Source organism: Hypanus sabinus, chromosome X2 (genome assembly GCF_030144855.1).
Source record: "Hypanus sabinus isolate sHypSab1 chromosome X2, sHypSab1.hap1, whole genome shotgun sequence".
NCBI classification, from domain to species: Eukaryota; Metazoa; Chordata; class Chondrichthyes; order Myliobatiformes; family Dasyatidae; genus Hypanus; species Hypanus sabinus.
The window spans coordinates 30185563-30212047 of NC_082739.1; the positions used below are offsets into that span (position 1 = coordinate 30185563).

Sequence of the window (26485 nt, forward strand, 5' to 3'; positions counted from 1 at the left end):
CCAAGGGGATCTGTCAAGGGGATCAGTTGTTCCGTTGATTCGAGAGGTGTCGGGAAACTTAGAGGAGGCCCAGTGGGGGAACGGCTTGGGGTCTCTGGGGGAGCACGTTCCCAGCAATGTACCAAGGAACTCCCGAAAGGAACAGACCCTATTCCTGAAGGCTTAGAGGGGCCAGGCGCACAGGTGTTGTTACGGATGGATGGAAGTCAAGTTAAAGCCATCCTCGGCACCGGGGCGCCGGTGAAGTTGCTGTACAGTTTGTTTCATAACCGTTATTGGAAGCATTTACCCTTGACAACATTGAGGACACTGGAGATTCGGGGTACCAGTGTCGGTGATTATCCAGACAACGGTTGTTGGTCAGTGAAAATGGAGTTCTTAGAGGCAAATGTGGAGGAGACTGAGGTTCATGAATCGTTAATGCTGATGTGTTGAGACGGGCAGCGTTTCTGTTCTAGAGAGAACCAATATCCTGCTGGTGTGCTTGGGGGCCTGCCCGGAGGAGGCGGGTGAGCGCTGTTTGGAGGCATTGTCGATGCACCCAGGGTTTTGAGCTGCTTTTGCGGACGTGTGTAGCAGCATTGGGCTAATAACGAATTCAAACAAGAGCCAGTGGTGGTACGGCCTGGGGGAAGTATCTGATGGTGAGACCCTCTTCGTGGACGCTGCGAAATACCACAAGGGAGGGGAGTTGACTGCTGAAGACACCTCGGAGAGAGAGAGGTTGCGGTGACTGGCCCCTACAGCCGTGGAAGATGTAGGCAGCGTGTGTGTGGATTATATTGTGTTGAGGAGGCGCACTGTCAGTGACCAGAATACGGCCCTGAGGGCCAGCGAGGCGATGGCCTGTCTGAGTGGTGTGAAGTGGTTTAAGGTGCTGGATCTGAGGTGTGGATGTTGCCAGATCCCGATGAGTGGGGCCAACAAGGAGAAGACGGCCGTTATAAATTCCCTAGGAGTCTTCGGGTCCGAAAAGATGCCACAGGGCATATCTGGAGCCCTTGCAACCTTCCTGCAGGGCAGGTGGAAGACCATAGGGGATGTGGAGGCGTTTGGAGTTTTGGTGTATGTGGATGATCTATTGGTATTTGGATTTGCCTCAGGAGAATATGAAGTGAGGTCGTTGCAGGAGCAGCTGAGAACTACCGAGTTAAAGTGTTTTCGGGACACGTGCCAGGGCTGGCGAAGGTCGCAGCTCGTGAGAGACTGTCTCTACGGAATCAAGTTTGAAATGAAGACGGAGAGACTGGAGAAAGTGATCTGGAACCATTCGGAAGACTTACAAGTTGGAGAGAATGAAGAAAGTTGTCTGACTGAGGGTAATAGCAAACTGAGAACCCGGAGAGGGGAGTTTGCAGAGGTGAAGAAATTACAGACGAATCTCAGAAGAGAGAAGCGGAAGCTTGAAGGGAACCTGAAGATGACCATCGACAGTTCAAATGAAGTGCAAAACCTGAAAGTTGATCTGGAAGAAGTCATGAGGAAGAAAAAGCTGGAGAGAAGTGCAGTGAATACTGAACAGGAGGCTGAAGAGACTGCGGGAGCAGTGCAGGCCACGTGTTTCCGTTTGGAGAAGATCAAACAGCAGCTACCGATCACAGGAATGAGGAAGAATACAGATTCGATGGATGATGTGCTGGATGTGTGGTACATGCTGCCTTTTGCTGACTTTCCCTCGATTGAGGAAGAGACCTTTGGCCCTTCTCCCATTGAGTCAGGTGTAGCGGGGAGGGTTAGCTGTGTGCAGTGTGGGGCATGAGTGAGAGGTTGAGAGAGGAGTTGGTAGTGGGCCCAAGGTATCCCCAGTTGTGTCCGAGCCTGAAGGGTTTAGGTGAGGGGGTACGGAGGTCTCAGAAGGGTTAGGGAACTCCCAGATAGTTGGCCTAAGTAGCGCCTGAGGAACAGGGCGTGAGGGTTACTGTGTGGGGAGAAGATGTCACTGTTTGTGCTTGGGTTACGGTGTGTTGGCAGGAAAGGTGGCGAGTTATTTAGTAGTCATGAGGACATGACTTTTATTTGGTGGAGGGAGAGTGTAAAGAGGGTTTCTTCTTTTTGTTAACTAGCAGGAATGCTACTTTACTGATAACGAGAATGGTATTCCTTTGTAAACCAAATGGGGATTAATGTTCTTTCTTCTGAGTCTGTAAGCTTTTGTTGACGGGCTTTTGGGCAGATCGGCGCGAGGGGGTTGAGAGAGAGGACGCAATGCTCTAAGCTGGGCGAGGATCGGACCCCAAAGGGGGGGTCCGAGGCCAGGAGATTCTCCGAGGAGGGGGGGGGGATGAAGCTAGATGTGCTTGGTTGACCACTCGGAGGGTCCTGAGCTGTTTGGAGAGTCGAGGAGTTCGGAGGGTCCTGAGCTGCGAGTCGAGGAGTTCGGAGGGGAGCGAATGGTGGCCAGAAGACTTCAGTAATTGAGCTCCAACGGTTGTGCATGAAGTGGTTTGGACTTTGATAAGTTTGGCGCCTTTTCTTTAATTTTCTCTTCATATATCGTTATTAATCACTTAGTTATAGTAACCTTTATAAATTGTACTCATTTAATCGCATATGGTGTACTGTCTGTTTTTGGGCGAGGCGGGGACATCACACAGCATCCACACCAGCTGATTACCCAGTTTGGCAGGGCCGAAGGCTGCTCCCCCTAGACAAGAACGAGCTAAGCGAGCCTGAGGCGACCCAGGGGGTTACACTAGTGTGGTGACCAGAGCTGCACGCAGTACTCCAGTGGCTGCCTGACCAATATTTTATCAAGTTGGAGCATAACTCCACACTGTCAACAACTCATCCAATCTTTGTGTCATCTCTGAACTTACTAATCATGCCACTTACAAAGGTTCGAAGGTCAAGTTTAATGTCAGAGAAATGTGTACAATATACATCCTGAAATGCTTTTTCTTCGCAAACATCCACTAAAACAGAGGAGTGCCCCAAAGAATGAATGACAGTTAAATGTTAGAACCCCAAAGTCCCCCCCAGCTCCCCCTCCCGCGCATAAGCAGCAGCAAGCAATAATTCCCCCCTCCCCCCAAACAGCAAAAATAAAAAGCCCATCGATACAATCACCAAACCTAAGCGTGTGCTAAGCAATAGCAAAGATACAGGCCTTGCAGTTACCCTAAAGGCTTTGCATTTTATTTGAATTTGACAACCTGCAGGTTCTCTCTCTCCCTGGCAAGGGAGAGGGAGGTGTCCCCCATTTTCACAGTGGGCGGGAGACATAACAACCCGCAGGTTTACGATGTTAAAAGTCCATTTCATCGCTTTTTTTTTTAGCTCTGTGTCTGAATATCGCAAAGACCTTGGGTCTTCAGGCTCACAGCGAAAGATTTTCCGGCCTCTCTGATGATACATGAATCTCCGGCTGCAACACCGACCCTTGATCTGCCTGTCTCCAGAGCCCTGAGAACACAATTGAGATTCTCAGGCCAAACCCTTGGCATGTCGAATAGCGGCCAGTCATGGAACCCCGAGAATGGGTCCCATTTCCGCAAAGAACCGAAGCCTGTGTGTAATTCCAGGTCAGGGTCTTTAAAAGAACCCTGATAGGAAAAAAATAAAAATATTAAAGGTAGAAATAGAGCTGTTTCCGAAGATGCAAGCAATGGAGTTGCCTTTAGGCGCCATCATTCCTCCTAAGCTCCACCCCCACTTCCATTCACATTCAAATCGTTCTGGTGAATGTGCAAAGCACTCTATCCAGCACAATTGTGTCTTTCATATGATGTGGCAGTCTGAACTGCATGCAACATTCTAATTGCAACCCATTAGTGTTTTGTAAAGTTGCAACATAAATGTTCTAAATCTTGCATTCTTTGCCCTGACCTATGAAGGCAAGCTTTCTACATCACACAAGCTACCTGTGTTGCAACTTTCATGGAGCAATAGATTTGAAGTCTGAGGTTTCTCTGTTTATCAATACAGTCGGCCCTCCTTATCCGTGGGGGATTTGTTCCGGGACCCCTCGCAAATACCAAAATTTGCGGATGCTCAAGTCCCTTATTCAACCTGTTTAATGCGGTGGAACTTAGGACCTAGCGGAACCTCGGACTTTATTTAACATGTTCAGAGCAGTGGACATGAGGACCACCGCGGTGTGGCTCTGAATCCGCAGTGTTTCTGTTCACGAAAATAATCACGATTGTGGTTGAAAATAAGGTGGAAGCAATAAAGCGATCTGAAAGAGGTGAAATGCCATCGGTCATTGGAAAAGCATTAGGCTGCAGTCGGTCAACGTTTGGAACAATTTAAATGGAGCATTTGAAAGGCCCCGCCCCGATGAAAGCTACAATTATTACTAAGCAATGCAGTTGTTTAATTATTGAAATACGTATGTTTCTTAAGTGTTTTATATGCATAGAAAGGTAAAATATGTACTATATACTAAGAAAAACATTTGACTAACTGACACTAAATAATACCGGATGTACCTGTTCTGACCTCAAATCCGACTTAAAGACAGACTCAGGAATGGAACTCATTCATAACCCGGGGACTGCCTGTACTTTTAAGTCATTTCTAGATTACTTATAATACCTAATACAATGTAAATGCTATGTAAATAGTTGTTATACTGTATTGTTTAGGGAATAATGACAAGAAAAAATAGTCTATACATGCTCAAGCACCAAGTACTGGAGAGAGAACTTCCAGGTTTTCCCGATCCGTGGTTGGTGGAATCCGCGGATAAGGAGGGCCGACTGTATTCCTTAGCACCCTGTCATTCACTGCACATGACCTACTCATATTTGAACTTACAAAATGAAAACTCACACATATTGAGATTAAATTCTATCTTTTAATCCTTTGTCCAACTTTGCATCTAATCTATATCTTTCTGTAGTCTTCTTTTCACAATGCCAATTTTCAAAGCCAATGATAAATATCACAAACAACAAAGGTCCCAGCACTGATCCCTGTGGTACACCATTGGTCACAGACTCCCATGTGGGAAAAACATCCTACCACCATTACTACCTTCTTTCTATCAACAAACCATTTCTGGATCAAATTAGTTAGCTCCCCTTGGATCATGTTCTGGACCACCCTATCATATGGAACTTGTCAAGTAATTCCTCCCATTTGTAAGAAGAAAGTTGTGTCTCTGAGCTTATGAATATTCACTTCTGGCTCCATTGTAACACTTGTTGTTTCAAGCTCCAATCCAAGATTTTTAAGGCTGATACAAGAGTGTCCTCTTCAGGCAGTTCCTCAGGACTGAGGATGACCTGCTCCTCTCTCTGGTTTTGGGTTCAAAAGTGGAAGGGTAGTGCCACTTCTTTCAACTTTCTTTTCTTTGCCACTTCTTCCTGCTCTCAGTATATGGCCACCAGCTGCTCAGCACCATGCCAAATCCTCCATTCCCACTTTCATCAGTCAGTGGTTGTTAAGGGTCAGTGAGGATATTGCCTTTCTTCAGAGAAGCTTTGAGCCCTGCCATGAAGCTTTTTATCGCCCTGTCTGCTTGGCAATCTCTTCCCACAGTGTCTGCTTCAGGAGTCTGGGGGTCTGCAGAACGCAGCTGACAGTGTAATAATGAAGGTGTTGCTGCCTGTCACTGAGATATGGACTGAAGCTCCATGTGACTGGATTTAAAAGATTCATTGGCCCTGGCAGAAGAACACAAGGACCCAGCCAACATTCCTCCATTAACCAACACAACTAAAAACATTTAAGCATCCATTTATCTCTTTAATGCAGTCTCCAATTGATTATGCTTCACCAAGAACCACTAAATATAAAACAGAACTTCTATAGCTAGAACTTAATGGTCTTAAAACAATAGAATGGCTTTTATGAAGTGGAATATAACAGTAAAGAATGTCAGTTTAAGAAATGTGTGCAATGAATACAAGGTTCTGATCAGGATTACTGTAAGCATTTACAGTACGTTCAAGATCAGATTGAAAACACAAACATATTTTCTTGACTTATTTCTCAGGGAAGTCATCCTGATGCTGGGTTTATTACATGAGGTGGTTGAGAAATCAGTACCACAAGGTGGCCTTGAGGGTACTACAGGTGGGCTGACTGTGTGTTTGGCCTCCAAGTTGTGAGCCGATTGATTTCCTGTGTTCTGACCCAGCTGACAACTACTTGGATTGCAACTTTTCTGTTTTCGTATTGTACTACTATGAAAAAAAAACTTAAATCCTCTGACGAAGCAGATATCTACAGTAAGTTTTAATACCCAAATGTTTAATCACAAAGCATCATGTTTATAAGTTCTTTGTCACCTAGTTTCAGTAATAAAATAACTGATATTGAATACGAGCAACCCCTTGCAAGTTGCACAGTCCGTGTTTTTTGCTGTGTTTGCTCTGTGCATTTGTCATGCTAAAAGGTAGAAAATCTTGTGTATTTAGATGCTTGAGGTGCTACTTCAGTGCTTTTAATTGGCACCTCCGATGTGACCACATCACTGGTGCCTGCTTCTACACAACTTTAAGGAGAGCAACCTGAATTAGTTTGGGTCAAAGCTGGAAATTTGACTCAGGTGCTTAACAAGCTTTTCTTCAATCTGTCTACCTGTTACTACTTTCTCCACACCTTTCTCCACACCTCTCTCTACAGCCCAAGACCAACCTGCTTAGCTGATTCAGCCTTCTCTGCTATCTACTGGCCCCATCAAGAAACCTCATCTCCACACATGGGCACCACGGAACACGCAGAGGGAAGGCACACAACAGGTCACGCCTCATGCACACCTGAATTTACCAGTGCTGTGCTTATGAACAAAGTATTTGCTGGCTCAGCACAAACCAGTTAACAACATAATGAGTTTACTCTAGGTACACCGATTTATGAATTAGTTTTACTTTGATCATTGCTTGTTGGAACCTATGACTTGCGACTATAGGGGAACAAGAATCTGTAGGTCCTGGAGTTATGAAACAAAGACAGAAAAGGCTGTGGAATATCAGAATTATTATTGACTGTAAGCAGTAACAGTCTCTCATTCCCCGTGTGCTGCCTGACCCCAGACTATCTTGTGTTTTAGTTTCTAAGAAATAGAATTCTTCATGGTTTTACATTCAAACAAAATCTTACTTACAGATTCCATCCATTTTGCTGTAATGAAAGAAATGGTGTTTATGATGCAGCAATGTATGCAAGTTCCTTTGAAATTTAAATGCATGATTAGCAGTGGGATTTACAGTATCTTATTTATATTTTTGTTTGACTTGCAGGTTGGATTCTTTCCCAGTGAGTGTGTGGAGCTCATTAATGACAAAATTCCTCATTCTGTGACGAGCGTAATGCCAAAGCCAGGTACAGTAATCCTTTACCTGGTACCCCCGTGCCACTGCCTGGCCAGTGCTGATTAATATGGGCGTTGGAATTATTGCTACAGAAGGGTGAGAGTAGCAATGTCTTTAATATGCCCAATATGTTCCATACTAAATTGCTTTATTGAACCAGAGTTATAAATAACACATACCTTCAACTGCAGCATTTGAAGGGCCAAGTCTAATGAACACATTAAATCGCAACAGATAAAACTAGGGAGACGGAACACATGGAGCCTCACTGTGCACCTTGCCGTCACCTACCAGGAAGTATGCTCATTTCTGAAGACATCTGAGGTATGTGTAAATTGCAAAAACTGGATCCTCACACTGCTGAACAGATGTTCCCCTTCAAACCAACAGATACCCAACATATTTTGTTACACCACAGTATTCCAGTCAGAGTAAGAGCGTAGAAGTGTAAAAGAGCCACAAATTCTCAGGTTACCTTCTCTGCAGCTCTTTGTTGAAGATGCTGTTGTATATATTCCTCTGCTATATCACTCTGGTCTCAATGCTCTGACTAATTTATTATTTCATTCATTGGTGTCAACATTTAAATTATCTTAGGTTTCTTTATAGTGGTAAATGGAATTGGGTAAATGTCATCTGCAAATTTTATTAAGCATATTAGTACCCCTGTGAGGGTACATCTCTGCTGAGTCAATGCAGCAGTCTTGGTCGATCCTGGAGTCTGAACACTCACACCCTTGTATTGTAAAAAGAAGCATCTGCTCAAGCTGTATGCAGCTCCACTGGGAATTTGGTTCTACTGCAGGAATGAAATGATTTGATCACCTATGTCACAGTGTGAAATGAACAGCCAAGACTAGGGGCAATGACAGCCTGTGAGAGCTGTTGTTGGACAGGCTGGAATGAGTGGTATGGCAGTTTGAGCAGGGGACTGCCGGCAGCTGCTCCAGGCCACCTGGATCTTATTGCCTCTTTAGTTACTTCCTGGTCAATGTGATGGAACCTCCCACTCTCTTTGTTTGCCTGCACACTTCTTCCCAGCCCAGTGGTCACTGCTGAGAAACCAACAGGACTACAATCCAGAACTAAGCTACAGTGTGAAGATGTTGCTTATGTTTATGTGTGCTCCAAAGGTGAATTCCATGTATTTGTTTAGTCATTCATTGAAGACTGTAAGAGGATGGCCTTTGCATTCAACATCCACAAGACAATGGTCTTTACCAACTGTCCTTGCTGCACTACACTGCCCTCTGATAGCAAAGGTTCTTGGCAAAGTCCTGGAAAACTCAGAGGACTTCCCATATCTTGTGAGTTATTTCTTGACAAAGGCAAACCTGGATGATTTTTTAAAATTTCATTGAGATACCTTTATCAACAATGCAGTCTTTGGTTGATCAACAAAAAACAAAAAGTGTTTAAAGATCAAAATCTCAGAGCTGCCATAGAACCCGTGGTCAGAGTCACAGAGCATGAAAATAGGCCCTTTGACCCAATTAGTTGATGCCAGCCACAACATCCTCCTTTCCGGTCCCAGTTGCCTGCATTTGGCCCATAACCCTCCAAGCCTCTCCCTCCCATGTACCTATCCAAATGTCTCGTAAATGTTGTAATTGTACCCGTCCCAACCACTTAGGCAGCTCATTCCAAGTACCTGGAGAACCAGAGTAAGGTTTTGAGATATAGGATTTTGGTCACTAATTGTTTGACTTGATCTGATTATCCCTTTGCATACAATTTTGGAAAATGTTAAGTCCAGTCAGAAAGTGTTGCAGTCTTTCTAAAGTAATCCTAACCTTGCTCCGGTAGACATGACCAAAAGGAGTAACACCACATTCTGTTTTATAACACTGAACTATCACTGTGTGTTATTTCCGGTATAATTGTCAGAATTTTTTTATAAGTAGGGTTAGCACCATAGTACATGGAGTACCTGAGGAAGAAGACAGCTGTAATTAAATAACACTAGATAGTTCACCATCAAAATTGTATGTTGTAATCCTGCTGGCATTGAAATGTGGCATGATATGAATTTTTTTTTCCTGCAGTGCTTTCATTACTGACTTGCAATGGCTCAGTCTGGGTCAGTTTAGAATTTTGAAAATGTCCCTGCAAAATAATGAATTAACAATCATTCTTCCCCACTCCACTCCTCACTATCTTATGCAGTTGAAATCCATTCACCATTTACTTTTAAAGATTGAGGATGGTGCTGCAAAGTGCACTGTGCAGCTTTTCCTTTTATATCTCACAAACTAGAATATGTAAATCCTGTAAAGTAGAGTGCCATTATCTGCCCACTTAGTCTCCTCCCATGCAGCCCATTTCCTAACTAAGTTGGTGAGATGCCTTGAATTACTTCTGCTTAAATTTTAGTTGATGCTCTATTCATCAGATCAGAGAATTTGAGAAGCATCTGGGTGACTTAAGAATTGGTGACATAAAACTGAACATTTGTAGAATATTAAAAAATAGCACCATAGCCTAAAGCAGTTTTTTTTAAAAGGTAATCAGGGATTATTTCCACTGAAGTAGAGTTCAGTAAAAGAGAAATCCTATTCAACATATGGAGCCTTGGGGTGTACTCAAAGAACTGAGCAGTTTTAGTCTCCAAATTATGGGAGAATATAAAAGATATAGGATTGTGTAAGAAACTACATGCCAGTTAGTTTGTATGTCGTGTGGAAAATGTCAGGCTCTATTATTATGGATTTTATAGCAGGACATTTAGGTAAATTCAGCATGATCATGCAAAGCTATTATGATTTTATGAACAGGAAATCACATTTCACCAATTTATTGGCATTCTACAAAGAAGCTGTGGTGTGGATAAAGATGAATGGACATGTGTGCTCTGTTTTGATGTCCAGGATCTATTTGATCAAGTGCCACATCAGACATTATTGTGGAAGATAAAAAAACTCATGGTCTATATACAAATAGGGTCCTGGGAGCTGTTGACTGGAGTGATGTCAAAGGGATGGTTCTTCTTGTGGAAGAATCTTGAATTGGGGATCATTGCTTAAAAATAAGTGGTTTAATATAGAGATGAGGTCAAATCATGTCAAGTTTATTGACAAATGCAGAAGTGTGGTGAAGTACAGGTACAATGAAAACTTGCAGCAGCATCACGAATGAACTATTTTCTCAAGTCTCTTCAGTTGGTGGTTGAAGTCTTGAAAATTTTTAAAGAACAAGTTGATAAAAGAATTGTAGACTTGGAAGTTCACCACTGGTAAGCAGGATTGCAGATTTGCTTTTGCAGTCATTGTGGCCATGACCTTATTAACTGGTGTTCAAGCTTGAAGGTATGTCTAACCATTTCTTCCTAATTCATATGTTCCTAAGAGAAAACCGAGAATACAATTCTTATAATTATGAATAAAAATTGAACATAGAAGAGTACAGCACAGGATCAAACACCTTCAGCCCACACTGTTGTGCCGAACCAATTAAATTAGTAATCAGGTGGCTAACTAAATTAATCCCTTCTGCCCACACAATGTCCATACATTTTTCCATTTCCATCACATTCTTGTGTCTATCTAACAATTTATTTCAAATCCCTAATGTATATGCCTCTACCACCACCCCAGGCTGTGTAAATGCTGTCTGTTCTGTTTATGCTTCTTATCACCTTATAAACCTCGATCCGATCTCCAGTCGTCCTCTACCGCTCCAGAGAAAAGAACCCAAGTTTGTCCAACCTCTCGTAGCTCATGCCCTCTAATCCAGGTAACATCCTCCTAAACCTCTTCTGCATCCCCACCAAAACCTTGACATCCTTCCTATAATGGGATGACCAGAACTGTATGCAATATTTCAGATGTGACCTAACTAGAGTTTTATAAAGCTGTAATATAACTTCCTGACTTTTGAACTCAGTGCCTCAACTAATATAGCCAAGCATATCCCCCCAATCAACCTGTGTTGCCATTTTCAGGGAACTATAAACTTGGACCCAAACACTGTTCATCAACGTTGTTAAGGGTCTCGCCCTTAACAGTGTACTGTCTCCTTACATTTGACTTACCAAGGTGCAACACTTCGCATTTGGCCGGTTTAAACTACATCTACCATTTCTCACTCCAATCTGCAAATGATCTGTATCCACACTATCCACAACACCACTAGTCTTTGTATCATACTAGCCTACCCAGCTACATCTTCATTCAGGACACTTATATACATTACAAACAACTGTGATGGTTTTTAGAAAAGAGAACTGACAAGTCTGCCCCCCCACCTCCCCGCATAGCCACTGCAATTATACTTGGAATGAGACAGTAACTTTGAGAATGTATGTTTGAATAATCTGTTGGAAGCTTAAGGCTTCAAAAAACTTTTAAATAAGCTTATAAATGATTATAAAGAATGTTAAATATGTGTCTGACTGCCAAAGGATATAGCAGCACAAACACAATTTTTTCCATCTGGGACTCATCTCTGAGCAGAGAGCCAGAAGCAGCTGTCACATGAAGCATGCTGAGACACAGTCTCCTCACAGGTGGATCACTATGTGGGTACGACGTGTAGCCAGAGCACTACTCAGTCATTCTAACTCTCCCTGCAGTAAAATTACCCAATCCCTCCTTCCTGTTGTCCTCATTCCTCTCTGAGCTACGTGCCTTACTACATTTCTACTTGCTTGATGTTGACTGATTTCCTACCCAACCCACTCTGTCATTCTGGTACATGCAATTCCATAAACTTCATCCCCCTCTACATGATTTCTTCATCCCTCTCCTCACTCCCCATTCATTCTCTGCTGGCACTAAGCCACTTTTGATGTTTAGCACCCCCCTCCCACACTTGTACTGGCTCAGTCTTCATTGCTACAACCTCAGTCTCCTAACACCCCCAGTTTTTTTTTTTCTTTCCACACCATTCATACACCTCCCTTTCTGTCTGCACTGTCCAAACTCTTCACCAGCACCCCCACATTGCCAGGTCTCCTGTGCTCATTTGATTCCTTCTGCGTTTAGAAATCAGTCTTCCTCATAACTATATTCAACCACTCTCTGAGATAGAGAATTCCATTGATTCACTGCTCTCAGACTAGCGAAAAATATTTTCACGAGCCCTAAATATCTTATCCTGTCTCCAAAGATTTAGACCCTTGGTTCTAGACATTCAAGCCAGGGGAAATATGTTCCCCTTATTCAGCCTTTCAGATCTACTAGAATTTTGTACGTTTCATTAACATCTTTCATTTTTCTACACTCTAGTGAATATGCTATTTAACGCAATCTTCCCTCACATGCAGTCTCACCCTGCTAGAAGCAGCCTTATTGGCAAACGTAACCTTTCCTAAACCAGAACTACACAAAGTTTCAGGTGAGGACTGAACATGGCTGTGTATTATTATAGTAAAAATGATATCCTCTACTGAAAGCTTCTTGCAATGAAGACCAATGTACCAACTGCTTAATACACCTCAGAGTTAGCTTATAGTGACTGGTTTGCAAACATATTTCATCAATTTGTACAAAGATTTTCTTAGTCTAACACCATTTGAAGAAAGCTCTAACTTTTTTGATTTTTCAACTGGAGATGATAACTTCACATTTATCCACCATACTGCATTTGCTATTTACCTACTCATTTAATCTAGCTACACTAACTTGAATATTTTATTGGTGTGGTGAGTTTATCTATGGTGTTTTCATTGCTGCTGCTTTTGCATAGGTTAATGTAATGGGTCTTTTTCCCTCTGTGGAGTCAGTGCTGTCCATTCTCAGTACAGGGTTTGTATCCCAGTGAACGAATTTAGTTGGAGTTTGGTTTATTTCTATAGTTCTTGGATTTGAGTATTTTTGTTTGATTGAAATTGAAAGAAAGGCACAGCTTCTTCTTGCCTAGAAATACTGCAGATTCGGTTGTGTCATTCGCTGAAAGCTGGATCTTTAGGCGAGATATAGAGTTATTAAGCGATTACAGATTCTGAGGTAGATTTTTGTGAAGTGAGTGGTTGTTTTTGGAGAAAATAACTGACTGTCCTGGGGTAAGTGGAGGCTAGAGATTAACTGGGTAGAGATTCATGAATCTGGAGAGTTTCAATTGATGGAAATTCCTTTGTTAAGGTTTCAAGTGACAATTTAAATAGGCAACATTTGCTTTTAAGTTAGTGGACATTGGAACTATGGAACTGATTAACATTGGGAATGGTGAAACATATATCATAAAATTATTTAACAGCGGGCTAGATGGCTTCAGTTTTTGGATTGAGGATATAATCCAATTCGTTTCCAAACCTTAGGAGGGACAGTGGTGATGCGAGTGGTAGTAGATCAAGCAATGAACTAAAGCAATTCAGCTTGTGAAATCTGAAGTGAAATAGTGCTTACTGGGTTGACAGAATATTTATGTTAATTTAGAAACGGTAGAATTCCTTAAATGGAACTAGAGTAGTCTGAGCCACAGTCTCTGGGTAAAACAGGTTCATCCTTTGCATATATCTACACTGAATGTACAGCATGATTTGTTCACTTGTAAGAAAAGGCAATGACTTGGAATGTTGTGTTATGAGTGTTGAAATTACTAGTGTGATGTTGCAAGTAACTATGCTGTGTTTTACATTGGGAAATTAATATAACTGTTATTAAATAGGTGTTGAATCACAACCATTCAGAATTATGCAGTAGTTGAATTGCTATGGATTTCTGTCACTGCCCACGTTGCCTACATATACCACCATCCTGTCTGTGGTTCTGACGGAGTTGTGGCTGAGTCTATTGAACCTGTAGATAGAGCAGAAGTATATCAGGATAATCAGAAGAATATTATAGGCCACTTCTTTTGTCCTGCTTTTGTCACATTTTTTCTTGCCAATTTTGTGCCCTTTTAATCCTCTCCGATGCGTACCGGTGCCAAATGGGATTCTATGTTGTATGTATTACTTCAATCAAATTGCTAACTTTCCTTGTCCGTGAGTGTTATAAGATGTGAGCCCCACTCCAGAAGTGAACTGGTAACTGCAGAAATCAGTTTGATTTATCTTTCTGAAGCAGTATGGATTTTCTTCCCAACTACGTGGAGTCATTTCTAAGTGCGTTGGGAATCAAATCTGTGTTTTCTATTTTGGGTTTACTGACCTTGGTAGGATTGTGCATCTGTTCAGTGGCTGCCAGGGAACTTGCAAAAGTAACTTTGAAGATGCAGGCTACTAAATCCCTTTGACTTATTGCACTGTTCAATTAGAGCATATTTGTCGAAGTGTTAACACCTTTTTACCACTTTTTGTTGCATAATGTCCTCATTCAATAAAAGCCTGTTAATAGCATTCTTCTTAGTTCAATTTGTCTTAGAGTTTGCAGTTCAAAGGAGAGAGTTCCAGATTGTTTTGGTCTGAGTTTGAGATATGAATTCCTGATTTCTGCTCCTGAAGATCAGTTATTCCATTTCTAACATTATTCCATACATTATTACTGGTGGTGAACTCTGGAGGAAAAAATCTTTAACTCTGAATCTCATTTAAAGGGAAAACCTTACCATTAAAATCTTTAAAGACGATTGTTGACTTGCATTTAAGATTTCAAAATATTTCCATTTATAATAGCAAAATCATTTATGTATTAATATTTTGTACAGATGGCCCAGGTATTTGTGAACAGGCATTTTATAGCTTGTGGGAAGGGAAAATCAGTTCTAACTTTGAATGACTAAGCATCAAGGCCTCGCCTGCAAGTGCTCTTTTTAACATATAAATCAATTGACCAAATGAGTTCAAGGCAGCTGGAATGGGCTTCAAACTTCATATTCAATTTTAAATTCCTATTGCCTTATTTCAAATGTTCTGGCATATTCTGTTAATGAGGTCTGTGAATTCCTTATATTGCAGAACCATTATGCCAGGTTCTTAAGGTTGTCATAGCTGGGTGTGGGTTGGAGATAGGCTCCCACTACCCTTTGCATGTTTCTCAAATAGCTGTTGACAACCAAGTCCAGCTCCTTCACATGTGGCTTAGCTACTAAGCCTGGCTGAAACATTTCTACTGACAGGAGAAAGGGCAAATGTGGGTTACTGGTGCCTTAAAACCAGTCGCTTCAGGCAGTTAGGGCTTATCAGCCATGGAGAAGGAAAACTCTGATCTCAAACCTCCACTGCCTTGTGGGTATACCCACTCATTGGGAAGGGTTTGGGAGTAAAACCTGAGAAAAAATCTGGAGCTGGTATCCCTAAGGCACTGAATTCAATGCTGACTGGAAACTGCTGTGAAGCCACTGGTACCAAACTGGTATTGGTCTCTTGTTGATGCTTTGGATTTATCAGCTGCGTGGAGAGGGGGAAGCCTGCTGCATGGGCAACAGCTTGTTCTCCATATTGTACTACCCTGGGTTGCATACCATGTAGTCAGCTAGAAAGCAACATCGACCAACAGAGGACCTCACTACGGCAGGTCTGTGTCCTCACCCATAGCTTCTGCACTCCCATCTCCCCTTACTGCTTAGGTGGTTTGGATTTTGCATTCGTTCTGGAGAGTGTTTTGATAATCTAATTTTTATTGAGAAATTAATGTGAAAGACTAAAGATTACAGTGCAGGTCAGCACCAAGCTGAAAGTGAAGGTGACCATATGGTGCAAGAACCTGATGCAAGGGTGCAGAAGTGAAGCAAGTATTCACTACTGTGACAGAGCACTGGAATATTGTTGTCAGTTTATTGCCTTGGAGCAATTCATTCAGTTTTGGGAGATGTGTGCCAGAATTCTCTTGTTTTGGAAATTATTATTCATTGGACTCTCCACAAAAGTTGGCAGCTCTCATATTGTTGGATGTTTGTATTAGAGTTTCAGTGATCTAATGTCACTTCTCATTGCCACCATTGGTACCTCTCCTGTGCTTCTCTTTCCAGCACCTCAGGTTTGTCTGCAGTGAAGGACCATTTGGCTCCAGGCCTCACTACAGTCTGGATTCAAGTGTACCCTTTTTTGATAAAAGGCTGGATGGTATACCCCAACACTAATTCCAATGTTGTTATGTTTCTGGATGTTGGAGAATGTTGGGGTATATTCTGGAGATACGCAATATAGCAAATAATAATTTTAAAAGTAACCAGTCTTCAGATCTGAATATGGATTGTAGGTTTAATTTAAAATGCAGCTCGGAACAGCAGTCTTCCTGAAGCTGCATTTTAAGAGTCAATTGCAGACCAGGGAACGCCCAATTGACTGAGATGTCTACAAATGCATGAACGCAATAAACACCACATTGACCTAACATTCTGCATAGTAAACATAAATATGACTTGGAGGCAATGATAACTAACTCTAAATTTGAGTGTGTTGATGGCAAAATCTGGGCATTCGAAAAGGCTGTTAGTTTGTTTGTGTCCCGAATAAAGACTTTTATATCTACCAGCTGTGTCTCACCAGTGGCGTCTTTCACAGTCACAACATTTGGGGTCCTGTCTAGGATGCGCTCATGGCCAGCGATCCCAGCAGTCTAAGTGGGTAGCCACTCACACTTGGATCTGTTCAGGTTGGTGACCATAGAATCACGAAGTATCTCAAACACGATGGCGAGCTGAGCTGGTAGATATAAAAGTTGTGTGTGTGTGCACGCACGCGCACATCTGTACTCATGTAAGAGATTAGATATTTTTGTGTAATTTCGTGGCCACCATTCAGAATGCCAGTGGAGAGCATGTATACTCATTCAGGGAACTGTATAGAAGCAGACGCGTTTGTGTGTGCGTGTGCGCATGTGCACACTTTAAGAATAAGTCTATAGTCTTAGTGTAACAGTTTTAAATGTAAAGGAATACAATGGGTATTTTGAGTTCAGGCACAGAAGTGGAAGATTGCAGAGCACATGCTCTGGTTTTAAGTATGTTTAATTTTTATCCATCATTTATATTTTGCATAGTGTGGGAATTAGTGTGGAGATATTTGAGGGAGAGGTTATATCCGGACATATCCATTGGGATGACACTGGCTGAGGTCAGGCAACATTAGGTTGAGAACCCTGATGATCTGATTACAACCACCCATAAGCCCTTCACCCCCAGGGAGAAGCAGAGCAGTTTTGTCAGAGCTACCTGCACTTAAAGTTGCCTGTGGGAATGCAGAATTCTGGCACAAGCTTTATCTTGTTCACTAGGTGCACACCAAAGATGTACTAAAATCCATATTCAGATCAGAAGTCTGGTTGCTATTGAAATTAATACTTGCTATATTGCACATCTCCAGAGTACGCCCTAACAGAGATAATTGCTCATTGTTTCTGAACCACGGCATTGCTGCAGGAGTTTCTCAGGGCTTTGTACTTGGTTCTCCTACCCTCAGCTACTTTCTCAAAGATCATTCTGCCTTAATAAAGAACAAAGTTGCAAAGTCAAATTGCAGTTCCTCAAAGTGAAGTAATCCATGCCAAGACACAGGAAGATCTGAATTATATACAGACACATGCTGAAAGTGGAAAATTACATTTGGATCATTTTATTTTTGGGTAATGACCACCTCCAATCAGATATACTCTTAACATTTATTGGCATGGCACCTGCACCATGGATCTTCCACCATCAGAATCCTGGCATTAAAGAATCAGAGTTATACAACACAGCAACAGCCCTTTTGGCCTAATTCACCCAGTCTGACGTAGTTGCCTACCTAAGCTAGCCTTTGTTTGCCTCATATCCCTCTAAACCTTCCCTTTCCACATATGTACCTGTCTAAGTGAGCACACCTCTACCATTTCTGGCAGCTTTTTCCCTATGCCCACCACCAACTATATTTTTAAGAGGTGATCAGTGACTGGAAATCCAGTGGCATGTGATATTCAGAAATGTTCAAAAACTACAAGTATACAAGTAATTATAGTAACCAACTAACCAAAATAAAGTAACCAACTAGAGAACAGGCCATTCTAGATTGGGTATTGAGCAGTGAGGAAGGGTTAGTTAGCAATCTTGTCTTGCGAGGCCCCTTGGGTAAGAGTGACCATAATATGGTGGAATTCTCAATTAAGATGGAGAGTGACATAGTTAATTCAGAAACAAAGGTTCTGAACTTAAAGAAGGGTAACTTTGAAGGTATGAGACGTGAATTAGCTTAGACAGACTGGCAAATGATACTTAAAGGGTTGACGGTGGATATGCAATGGCAAGCATTTAAAGATCACATGGATGAACTACAACAATTGTTCATCCCAGTCTGGCAAAAGAATAAACCAGAGAAGGTAGTGCACCCGTGGCTGACAAGGGAAATTAGGGATAGTATCAAGTCCAAAGAAGAACTATATAAATTAGCCAGAAAAAGCGGCACACCTGAGGACTGGGAGAAATTCAGAGTACAGCAGAAGAGGACAAAGGGCTTAATTAGGAAAGGGAAAAAAGATTATGAGAGAAAGCTGGCAGGGAACATAAAAAGCTTTTATAGATATGTGAAAAGAAGAAGATTGGTCAAGACAAATGTAGGTTGCTTACAGTCAGAAACAGGTGAAGTGATCATAGGGAACAAGGACATTGCAGACCAATTGAATAACTACTTTGGTTCTGTCTTCACCAAGGAGGACATAAATAATCTTCTGGAAAAAGTAGGGGACCGAAGGTCTAGTCAGATGGAGGAACTTGAGGGAAATACATGTTAGTAGGGAAGTGGTGTTAGGTAAATTGAAGGGATTAAAGGCAGATAAATCCCCAGGGCCAGATGGTCTGCATCCCAGAGTGCTTAAGAAAGTAGCCCAAGAAATAGTGGATGCATTAGTGATAAATTTTCATTAATTAATCATGTCTGACGAATCTTATAGAATTTTTTGAAGATGTAACTAGTAGAGTGGATAGGGGAGAGCCAGTGGATGTGGTATATTTAGATTTTCAAAAGGCTTTTGACAAGGTCCCCACACAGGAGATTAGTGTGCAAACTTAAAGCACATGGTATTGGGGGTATGGTATTGATGTGGATAGAGAATTGGTTGGCAGACAGGAAGCAAAGAGTGGGAGTAAACGGGACCTTTTCAGAATGGCAGGCAGTGACTAGTGGGGTACCGCAAGGCTCAGTGCTGGTACCCCAGTTGTTTACAATATATATTAATGATTTAGACGAGGGAATTAAATGCAGCATCTCCAAGTTTGAGGATAACAGGAAGCTGGGCGGCGGTGTTAGCTGTGAGGAGGATGCTAAGAGGATGCAGGGTGACTTGGATAGGTTAGGTGAGTGGGCAAATTCATGGCAGATGCAATTTAATTTGGATAAATGTGAGGTTATCCACTTTGGTTGCAAGAACGGGAAAACAGATTATTATCTGAATGGTGGCCGATTAGGAAAAGGGGAGGTGCAACGAGACCTGGGTGTTATTGTACACCAGTCATTGAAAGTGGATGTGCAGGTACAGCAGGCAGTGAAAAAGGCAAATGGTATATTGGCATTCATAGCAAAAGGATTTGAGTACAGGAGCAGGGAGGTTCTACTGCAGTTGTACAAGGCCTTGGTGAGACCACACCTGGAGTATTGTGTGCAGTTTTGGTCCCCTAATCTGAGGAAAGACATTCTTGCCATAGAGGGAGTACAAAGAAGGTTCACCAGATTGATTCCTGGGATAGCAGGACTTCCATATGAAGAAAGACTGGATCGACTAAGCTTATACTCACTGGAATTTAGAAGATTGAGGGGGGATCTTATTGAAACGTATAAAATTCTAAAGGGATTGGACAGGCTAGATGTAGGAAGATTGTTCCCGATGTTGGGGAAGTCCAGAGCGAGGGATCACAGTTTACAGATAAAGGGGAAGCCTTTTAGGACCGAGATGAGGAAAAACTTCTTCACACAGAGAGTGGTGAATCTGTGGGATTCTCTGCCACAGGAAACAGTTGAGGCTGGTTCATTGGCTATATTTAAGAGGAAGTTAGATATGGTCCTTGTGGCTAAAGGGATCAGGGGGTATGGAGAGAAAGCAGGTACAGGGTTCTGAGTTGGATTATCAGCCATGATCATACTGAATGGCGGTGCAGACTCGAAGGGCCAAATGGCCTACTCCTGCACCTATTTTCTATGTTTCTAAATTTAAATTTAATATTAAAACACAAGATGATGAAGAAAATTACTAAATTTCTGCTTGAAAAGCCTTTTCCCTATTCTCCAGCCTGAGCACTACCCTGCAGTGACCAGGACATCAGATCCTTCACCAAATTTGACTTGGTTCAGTATTAGAGCATAATACTGGAGAATGCCAGAAAGACTTTACTCTACTGTTAGACCCCACAGAGAGCAGAGTGACAGATCTGGCAGCATCTGCCACTCAGCAAGTCCCAGACTTACAGTGGGTCCACATGAGTCCTGGACCCTGTTTGTGTGGGAACAGCTAAATACCACTGATTTTCTTGGGAACTCGCAGCAAGCATCAGGCAAGAAAATAACCAGATTTTGTTTTATTTTAATAGTTACTGAAGGGAATAATATTGAGTCTGAGAGCTCCCTGTTCATTTCTGAAATATTGCCATGAGATCTTTCAGATGCACCTGAAAGGCAGCTGGCCTTTTGTTTAATGAGTACTTAAAGTGGGAAAAACTCCCACAATATAGGAGTTGTAGCCAAAATTTCACATTTGAATCACTTGAAAAGAAAATAAATATGACTAGAGGAGTAATTGCCATCAGTTGAGCCTGAACTGACGTTTATGGAGGTTGTGAGTGCATTGTGCATTGATCAGGAAGTAGAAAGTGGAAATATGAGTGTTCGAGGGAGAACCTTAATAACAGCCTGTGAAAATTTCTCCAGTTGCATAAAAGGGAAAAAGATTATTGTGGGCTCATTTCAGAAGCAATTATTTTGGAAAGTAGGAAGGTAGCAAAGAAATTGGGCTAATATTTTGTGCCTGTCTTCGCAGAAAAAGACACAGAAAACCTCCTGTGGAGGAATATATATCTGTAATGAAGAAGTAGGGCAAAACAATCAGTACTAATAAAAAAGAATATAATTTTGGAGAAATGAATGGGTCTGCAAGGCAGTGAATGCATATAACCCAATGACTTAGTGCATTCCAAAGATATGAAGGAGATGCCTATGGGAAAAATTCATACATTGATTATAATTTCCAAAATTTCATAGGTCCCAGAACAGTGTTCACAAAAAGGAACAACTGTTCCCCTGCAATTTAAGAAAGGAGGGAAAGAGTAAATAGGACTCTATATTCCAATTAGCTTGACATCAATAGGAGGGAAGTACTGGAATCTTAATGAAGTGCAAAAAGAATATTTGGAAAATAATAATAGAATTTGTAAAGCGGGAATCATATTTAACAATATTTTGGCATATTTGAGGTTGTAAACAGGAAAATTGTATTTGGCCTTCCAAAAGGCCTTTGATACAGTGCATCGCAAATGATTTCTGAATAAGATTAGACAGCACAGTGTTGAGGACCATACAGTACACTAGCAAAGTAGGTTGATGATTAGGTAATAGGCAGTAAATGGAAACACAAGAGGATGCGGATGCTGAAATTGGAGCAAAAGGAAACTTGGAACTCGGTGAGTTAGGCAGCATCTGAAGACAGAAATGGATGGTTAATAGTTTTGGTCAGGGCTCTTCAAAAAAGTGTAATTTTTGTGTCGTGAAGCCTTGAGTAATGGGACATTGCAAGGATTGGTGTTGAGGCCCCAGCTGTTAGCAATCTATCAGTGATTTTCAGGAATTGAATTTATTGAATTCAATCTTGCATCCATCCCACAACGTGGGAGAGTAACAATTTTTATGTTATGACTCAGTCACAATGTACAGACATGTGAATTTATAAGTCTAATGGTTTGTAGAAAGAAGCTGTCCCATAGTCTGTTGGTCCTGTGTTTAATGCTGCAGTACCGTTTGCCAGACAGAAGCAACTGAAACAGATTATGGTTGGGTGACTGGTGTCCCCGATGATCTTCCAGGCCTTCTGTATGCACTTTCTGCTGTAAATGTCCTCAGTGGAGGGAAGTTCACATCCTCAGATATGTTGGGTTGTCCGTACCGCTTTGAAGGAGGGGTAATGTGTAATATATCCCAAGGTTTGCTGGCTATGAGTGAACTATGAGAAGGCGGTAGAGGAGCTTCAGGGAGATGTAGAGTAAATCCAGCGAATGGGCAAGGACATAGCAGACAATTATATAGCTAAAGTGTGATGCTATGTATTTCATTTTTTTTAAATAGAAAGAAGGTGTAGTTTTTAATTGAGGAGAGATTAATGGTCGTAGGTGTTCGGAGGGGTATGGGTGTCCTTGTCCACAGGTTAAAATGAATTATAAAGTTAATATGAAGGTCCAGTGAGCAATTAAAAAGGCCTGAACTGTAAAAGGACTTGGGTACAAGAAACAACACACACAAAATACTGGTGGAACACAGCAGGCCAGGCAGCATCGACAGCGCTTCTCCCTATAGATGCTGCCTGGCTGTGTTCCACCAGCATTTTGTGTGTGTTGTTTGAAATTCCAGCATCTGCAGATTTGCTCGTGTTTGCTGGGTACAAGAATACAGCTGATGTCTCAATTATACAAACTGGCTAAAAGCAGAGATAAGTTTGTAGAAGATACAAAATTGCTGATGTTGTGGATTTGCAAATGATTAACAGTGAAACATAGATCAGTTGCAGATATGGGTGGAGAAATGGCAGATGGGGTTTAATCTGAGCAAGTATGAGGTGTTGCAGTGTGGGTGATCTAGTGTAAAGGGACAGTGCACAATTAATGGCAGGACCCTTAACATGCACAGAGGGACCTTGTGGCCCAAGCCAATAGCAACCTGAAAGTGACTGCACAAGTTGATAGGATGGTAAAGAAGATGTGTATGGCATTCTTGTCTTTATCAGTCAAGGCTTTAGTTTAAGAGTCGGGAAGTTATGTTGCAGCTTGATACACTAGCTGGGCCACATTTGGAGTATTGCGTTCAATTTTAGTCTTCCATTGTAAGAAGGATATGGAGGCTTTGGAGAGGGTGCAGATGAGCTCTGAAAGGAGTTTGGAAAAACTTGGGTTGTTTTCTCTCGAGTGACAGAGGATAAGAAGAGATCTCATAGAGGTTTATAAGATTATGAGAAGCATAAGTAGTGTAGGCATTAAGCTAAGAGGGGATAAGTACAAAGGAAATTTTTCACACAGTGTAATGGATGCCTGAAGTACATTGCCAGAGTTGGTGCTGGAGGCAAATACAATAGAGGTGTTTAAGAGACTGTTACATGGGTAAATGAATGCACAGAGAATGGAGGACATTAAGTAAGCAAAGGGATTCATTTAGTTAGGCATTTAATTACTGGTTTAATTAGTTCAGCAAAACATCGTGGGCTGGGGGACCTGATTCTATACTGTTCCATGAATCTATGAATATAAGATTTTCATGAGACTGCATCTATAGTATTATATGTGAGTCAAATCTCCCTGCTTAAGAAAGGACTTACTTGTGACAAAGGAAGTGGAGTGAACATTTAGAAATGAGAGGCTAACTATTCTCCTGCTAATTCTACATGAACTCTTCTCCTCAAGGTGTGTCTTTATCCAATTTTCCTACATGGGCCTACTTTCAGGTACCCAATAATTCCCCAATTAAATCTTATTCTCCTAACAATTTTATGGTTTTTCCTAATTAAAAATTATTAATCTTAAACAGTTGTGCTGAAGATTGGAAATTCTTTAACCAAAGCATCCAGCACGCAGAATGAACTTCCTCTGTGTGGCGGGTGATTCTGTCCGATTTCCTCTGAAGTCCAAATTTAGTAAACACTGTCTCTGGTCTAAGATAAAATGGAATTCTGGTTTTAGAAACCCATCTTCAATAGCTCTGTGCTTTTACTGGAGGCACCATTAGCTTTCAAGTATTGCATGTATTCAAGTCATTCACTGTACACACTAATAGGCAGATCTATCTAAGCTTCACTGCTTTGTTCATATTTGTTTATGGAGTCTGTGCACCTGGGAGAGAAAGGGTGACAGCATTGGTGTAACGTAGAAGAGCATTCTCTCTCGTGAGATCTGCTTCTGACCTAAGAAGCATTTCTTTTAATAATCCTGGGCAAGTTTATGAAGGGAAGAAATTCCCTTGTTAAATGCACCACACTACACTATCAGTGACTGCTCTTGGAGGCTGATGGGTATGGATTGATCTTGTTTAGTTATCCTACACAGTGAGTATATAGAGTTAGGAAAGAAGCTAAAGAGAAGCACCTTCAAGTTTGTAATCTCTGGATTACTCCCTGTGCTACTAGCTAGTGCAGCTAGGAACAGGGTGTTAACACAGATGACTGAGTGGGTTGTGGTTGAAGGGACTGAATGGCAGATTCAGTTTAATCCAGCAAGATGTGAAATGTTGTGCCTTGGTAAGTCAAATGTAAAGCGACAGCACACTGTTATGGGCAAGACCTTTAACAATGTTGATGAGCAGAGGAATCTGTGGAAGGAGTTCATAGCTCCTTGAAAATGGCTACACAGATCGATAAGGTGGTTAAGGAAGCACATAGCGTGCTTGCCTTTATTAGTCAGGGCATTGAGTTCAGAAGTCAGGAAGTTACGTTGTAGCTTTATTAAACTCTGGTTAGGCCACATCTGGAGTATTGCATACAGTTCTGATCATCTCCAGGATACTGTCTTGACTAGAGGGCATGTGCATGAGTGCATGAGCATGTACATGAGAGGGCACGAGAGGTTAGACAAACTTGGGTGGTTTTCCCTGGAGCAGCAGAGGCTGAGTGGAGATCTGATAGAGGTTTATAAGAGGCTTAAATAGAGCAGCCAGATAGTATCTTTTTCCCAGGGCTGAAATGTCTAATAGCAGAGGGAATGCATTGATGGTGAGAGGGGGCAGGTTCAAGGGCGACATGAGAGGTAAATTTTTTACACAGGGAGTGGTGGGTGCCTGGAATGCATTGCCTAGGGTGGTGGTGAGGCAGATACATTAGAGATTTTAAAGAGATGTTTAGATAAGGCACGAATGTGAGGAAAATGGAAGGATATGGACATTGTGTAGGCTAAAGAGATTAGTTGGCCATTTGCTTACTAATTTAATTGGCTTGGCACAGTATTGTGGACTGAGGGGCCTGTTCCTGTGCTGTATTGTTCTGTGTTCTATTCCCGTCTCTTGCTAATCATGTTCAACTTGGCTTAGTTGTGATGCAGTTTTGCAATGTGATATGTGTTGTGATTGCCCTGATAATTCTAGCATAGCTCCCACAAATGATCAGGCAGACCTAATAGAACACATTCCAGACACCACACTGTTAAAGAAGTGGGTGATTGTGGGTGATTCCCACCCCATTGAGAGTGTGCAGTACAGGCTCCCTGGTGAAGCAGAACCACCCCCACCCACCCCACTACAATGTCACCTAACATTCTAACGCCATTCTGGAGATCTGTCTCTGTGCTGGACCTGAGCGATGGCCAGGTCCAGGATCTGCTTTGGTGGTTAACACTGCAATCTCCACACTCTTTCAACAGTGTTGGAATGTGGCACTTCCTGGGCATTGGACAGGAAAAGGAGCAAGGTTGTAGTGTTGGGAGAAGGGGGCTATGTGAGGTGATTCCTGCATCACCTGCAACCAAATCTAATGGTATAATGAATGGGGGTTGGTCATGAGGAGGATTAAAAGTTACTGCAATGGCTGACACTGAATGCAGGTGATCCTGCTTTGTGAAGATGTGCTCATGATCTCTAGTGTGGAGGTGATGGTCTTTTGACTGTGTACAATCTCCTATGAAAGTGTGGACATGAACTCCCCATGCATTTCTCCAGGCAAACCTCACAGGACACCCCTTTACACTCTTGCTGTGTTTTCTGAGCTCCTCCCAATGACTATCTCCAAGGTACTCTGGGCTGCAGTGGATGGAGGTGTAGATCAGCCTTACTGCCTGGGGAAGGAATCTCATCCCGCTGGTGCCCCTCTTTCCCATTCTTCCATGGTGCACTCTGCACTTCTATAGACCCAGAGGTTTACTGATACTACTCGAAGGAGAGTTTAAGCTAGTTTTGCAGGGGACTGGGAACCAGAGCCTCAGATAAGTAAGGGAATGATTGAACTGGAAGGTAGATGTCAAGGAAAGTATTGAAAGGCAAAATCAAAATAACAGGTGTGATGGGTTGGATAGTTTGAAGTGTGTATATTTTAATGCATGGAGTATTATGGATAAAGGTGGTGAACGTAGAGCATGGATCAGTACATGGAACTATGATGCTGTAGCCATTACTGAAACTTAGTCGAGAGAGGGGCAGGAATGAGTGATTAATGTACCAGCTTTTAAAAGTATTAGAAAAGATAGAGGAAGAGGTAAAAGAG

At 42.0% G+C, this 26485-nt stretch overlaps 1 protein-coding gene across 13 annotated transcripts in view; it reads left to right on the forward strand.

Annotated features, from left to right (window-relative positions):
- The window catches only part of LOC132385221 (rho GTPase-activating protein 32-like), a 556026-nt gene that overhangs the window by 427523 nt on the left and 102018 nt on the right, over positions 1-26485 (forward strand). For 12 of the 13 annotated variants that reach the window (XM_059957165.1, XM_059957162.1, XM_059957163.1 and 9 more), the window contains one exon: positions 7191-7272. In XM_059957165.1, the coding sequence (XP_059813148.1) occupies positions 7191-7272 (82 nt within the window). Of the gene's footprint in view, positions 1-7190; positions 7273-12302; positions 12597-26485 lie in introns of those variants that run through there. The other variant, XM_059957174.1, reaches the window with a different exon arrangement.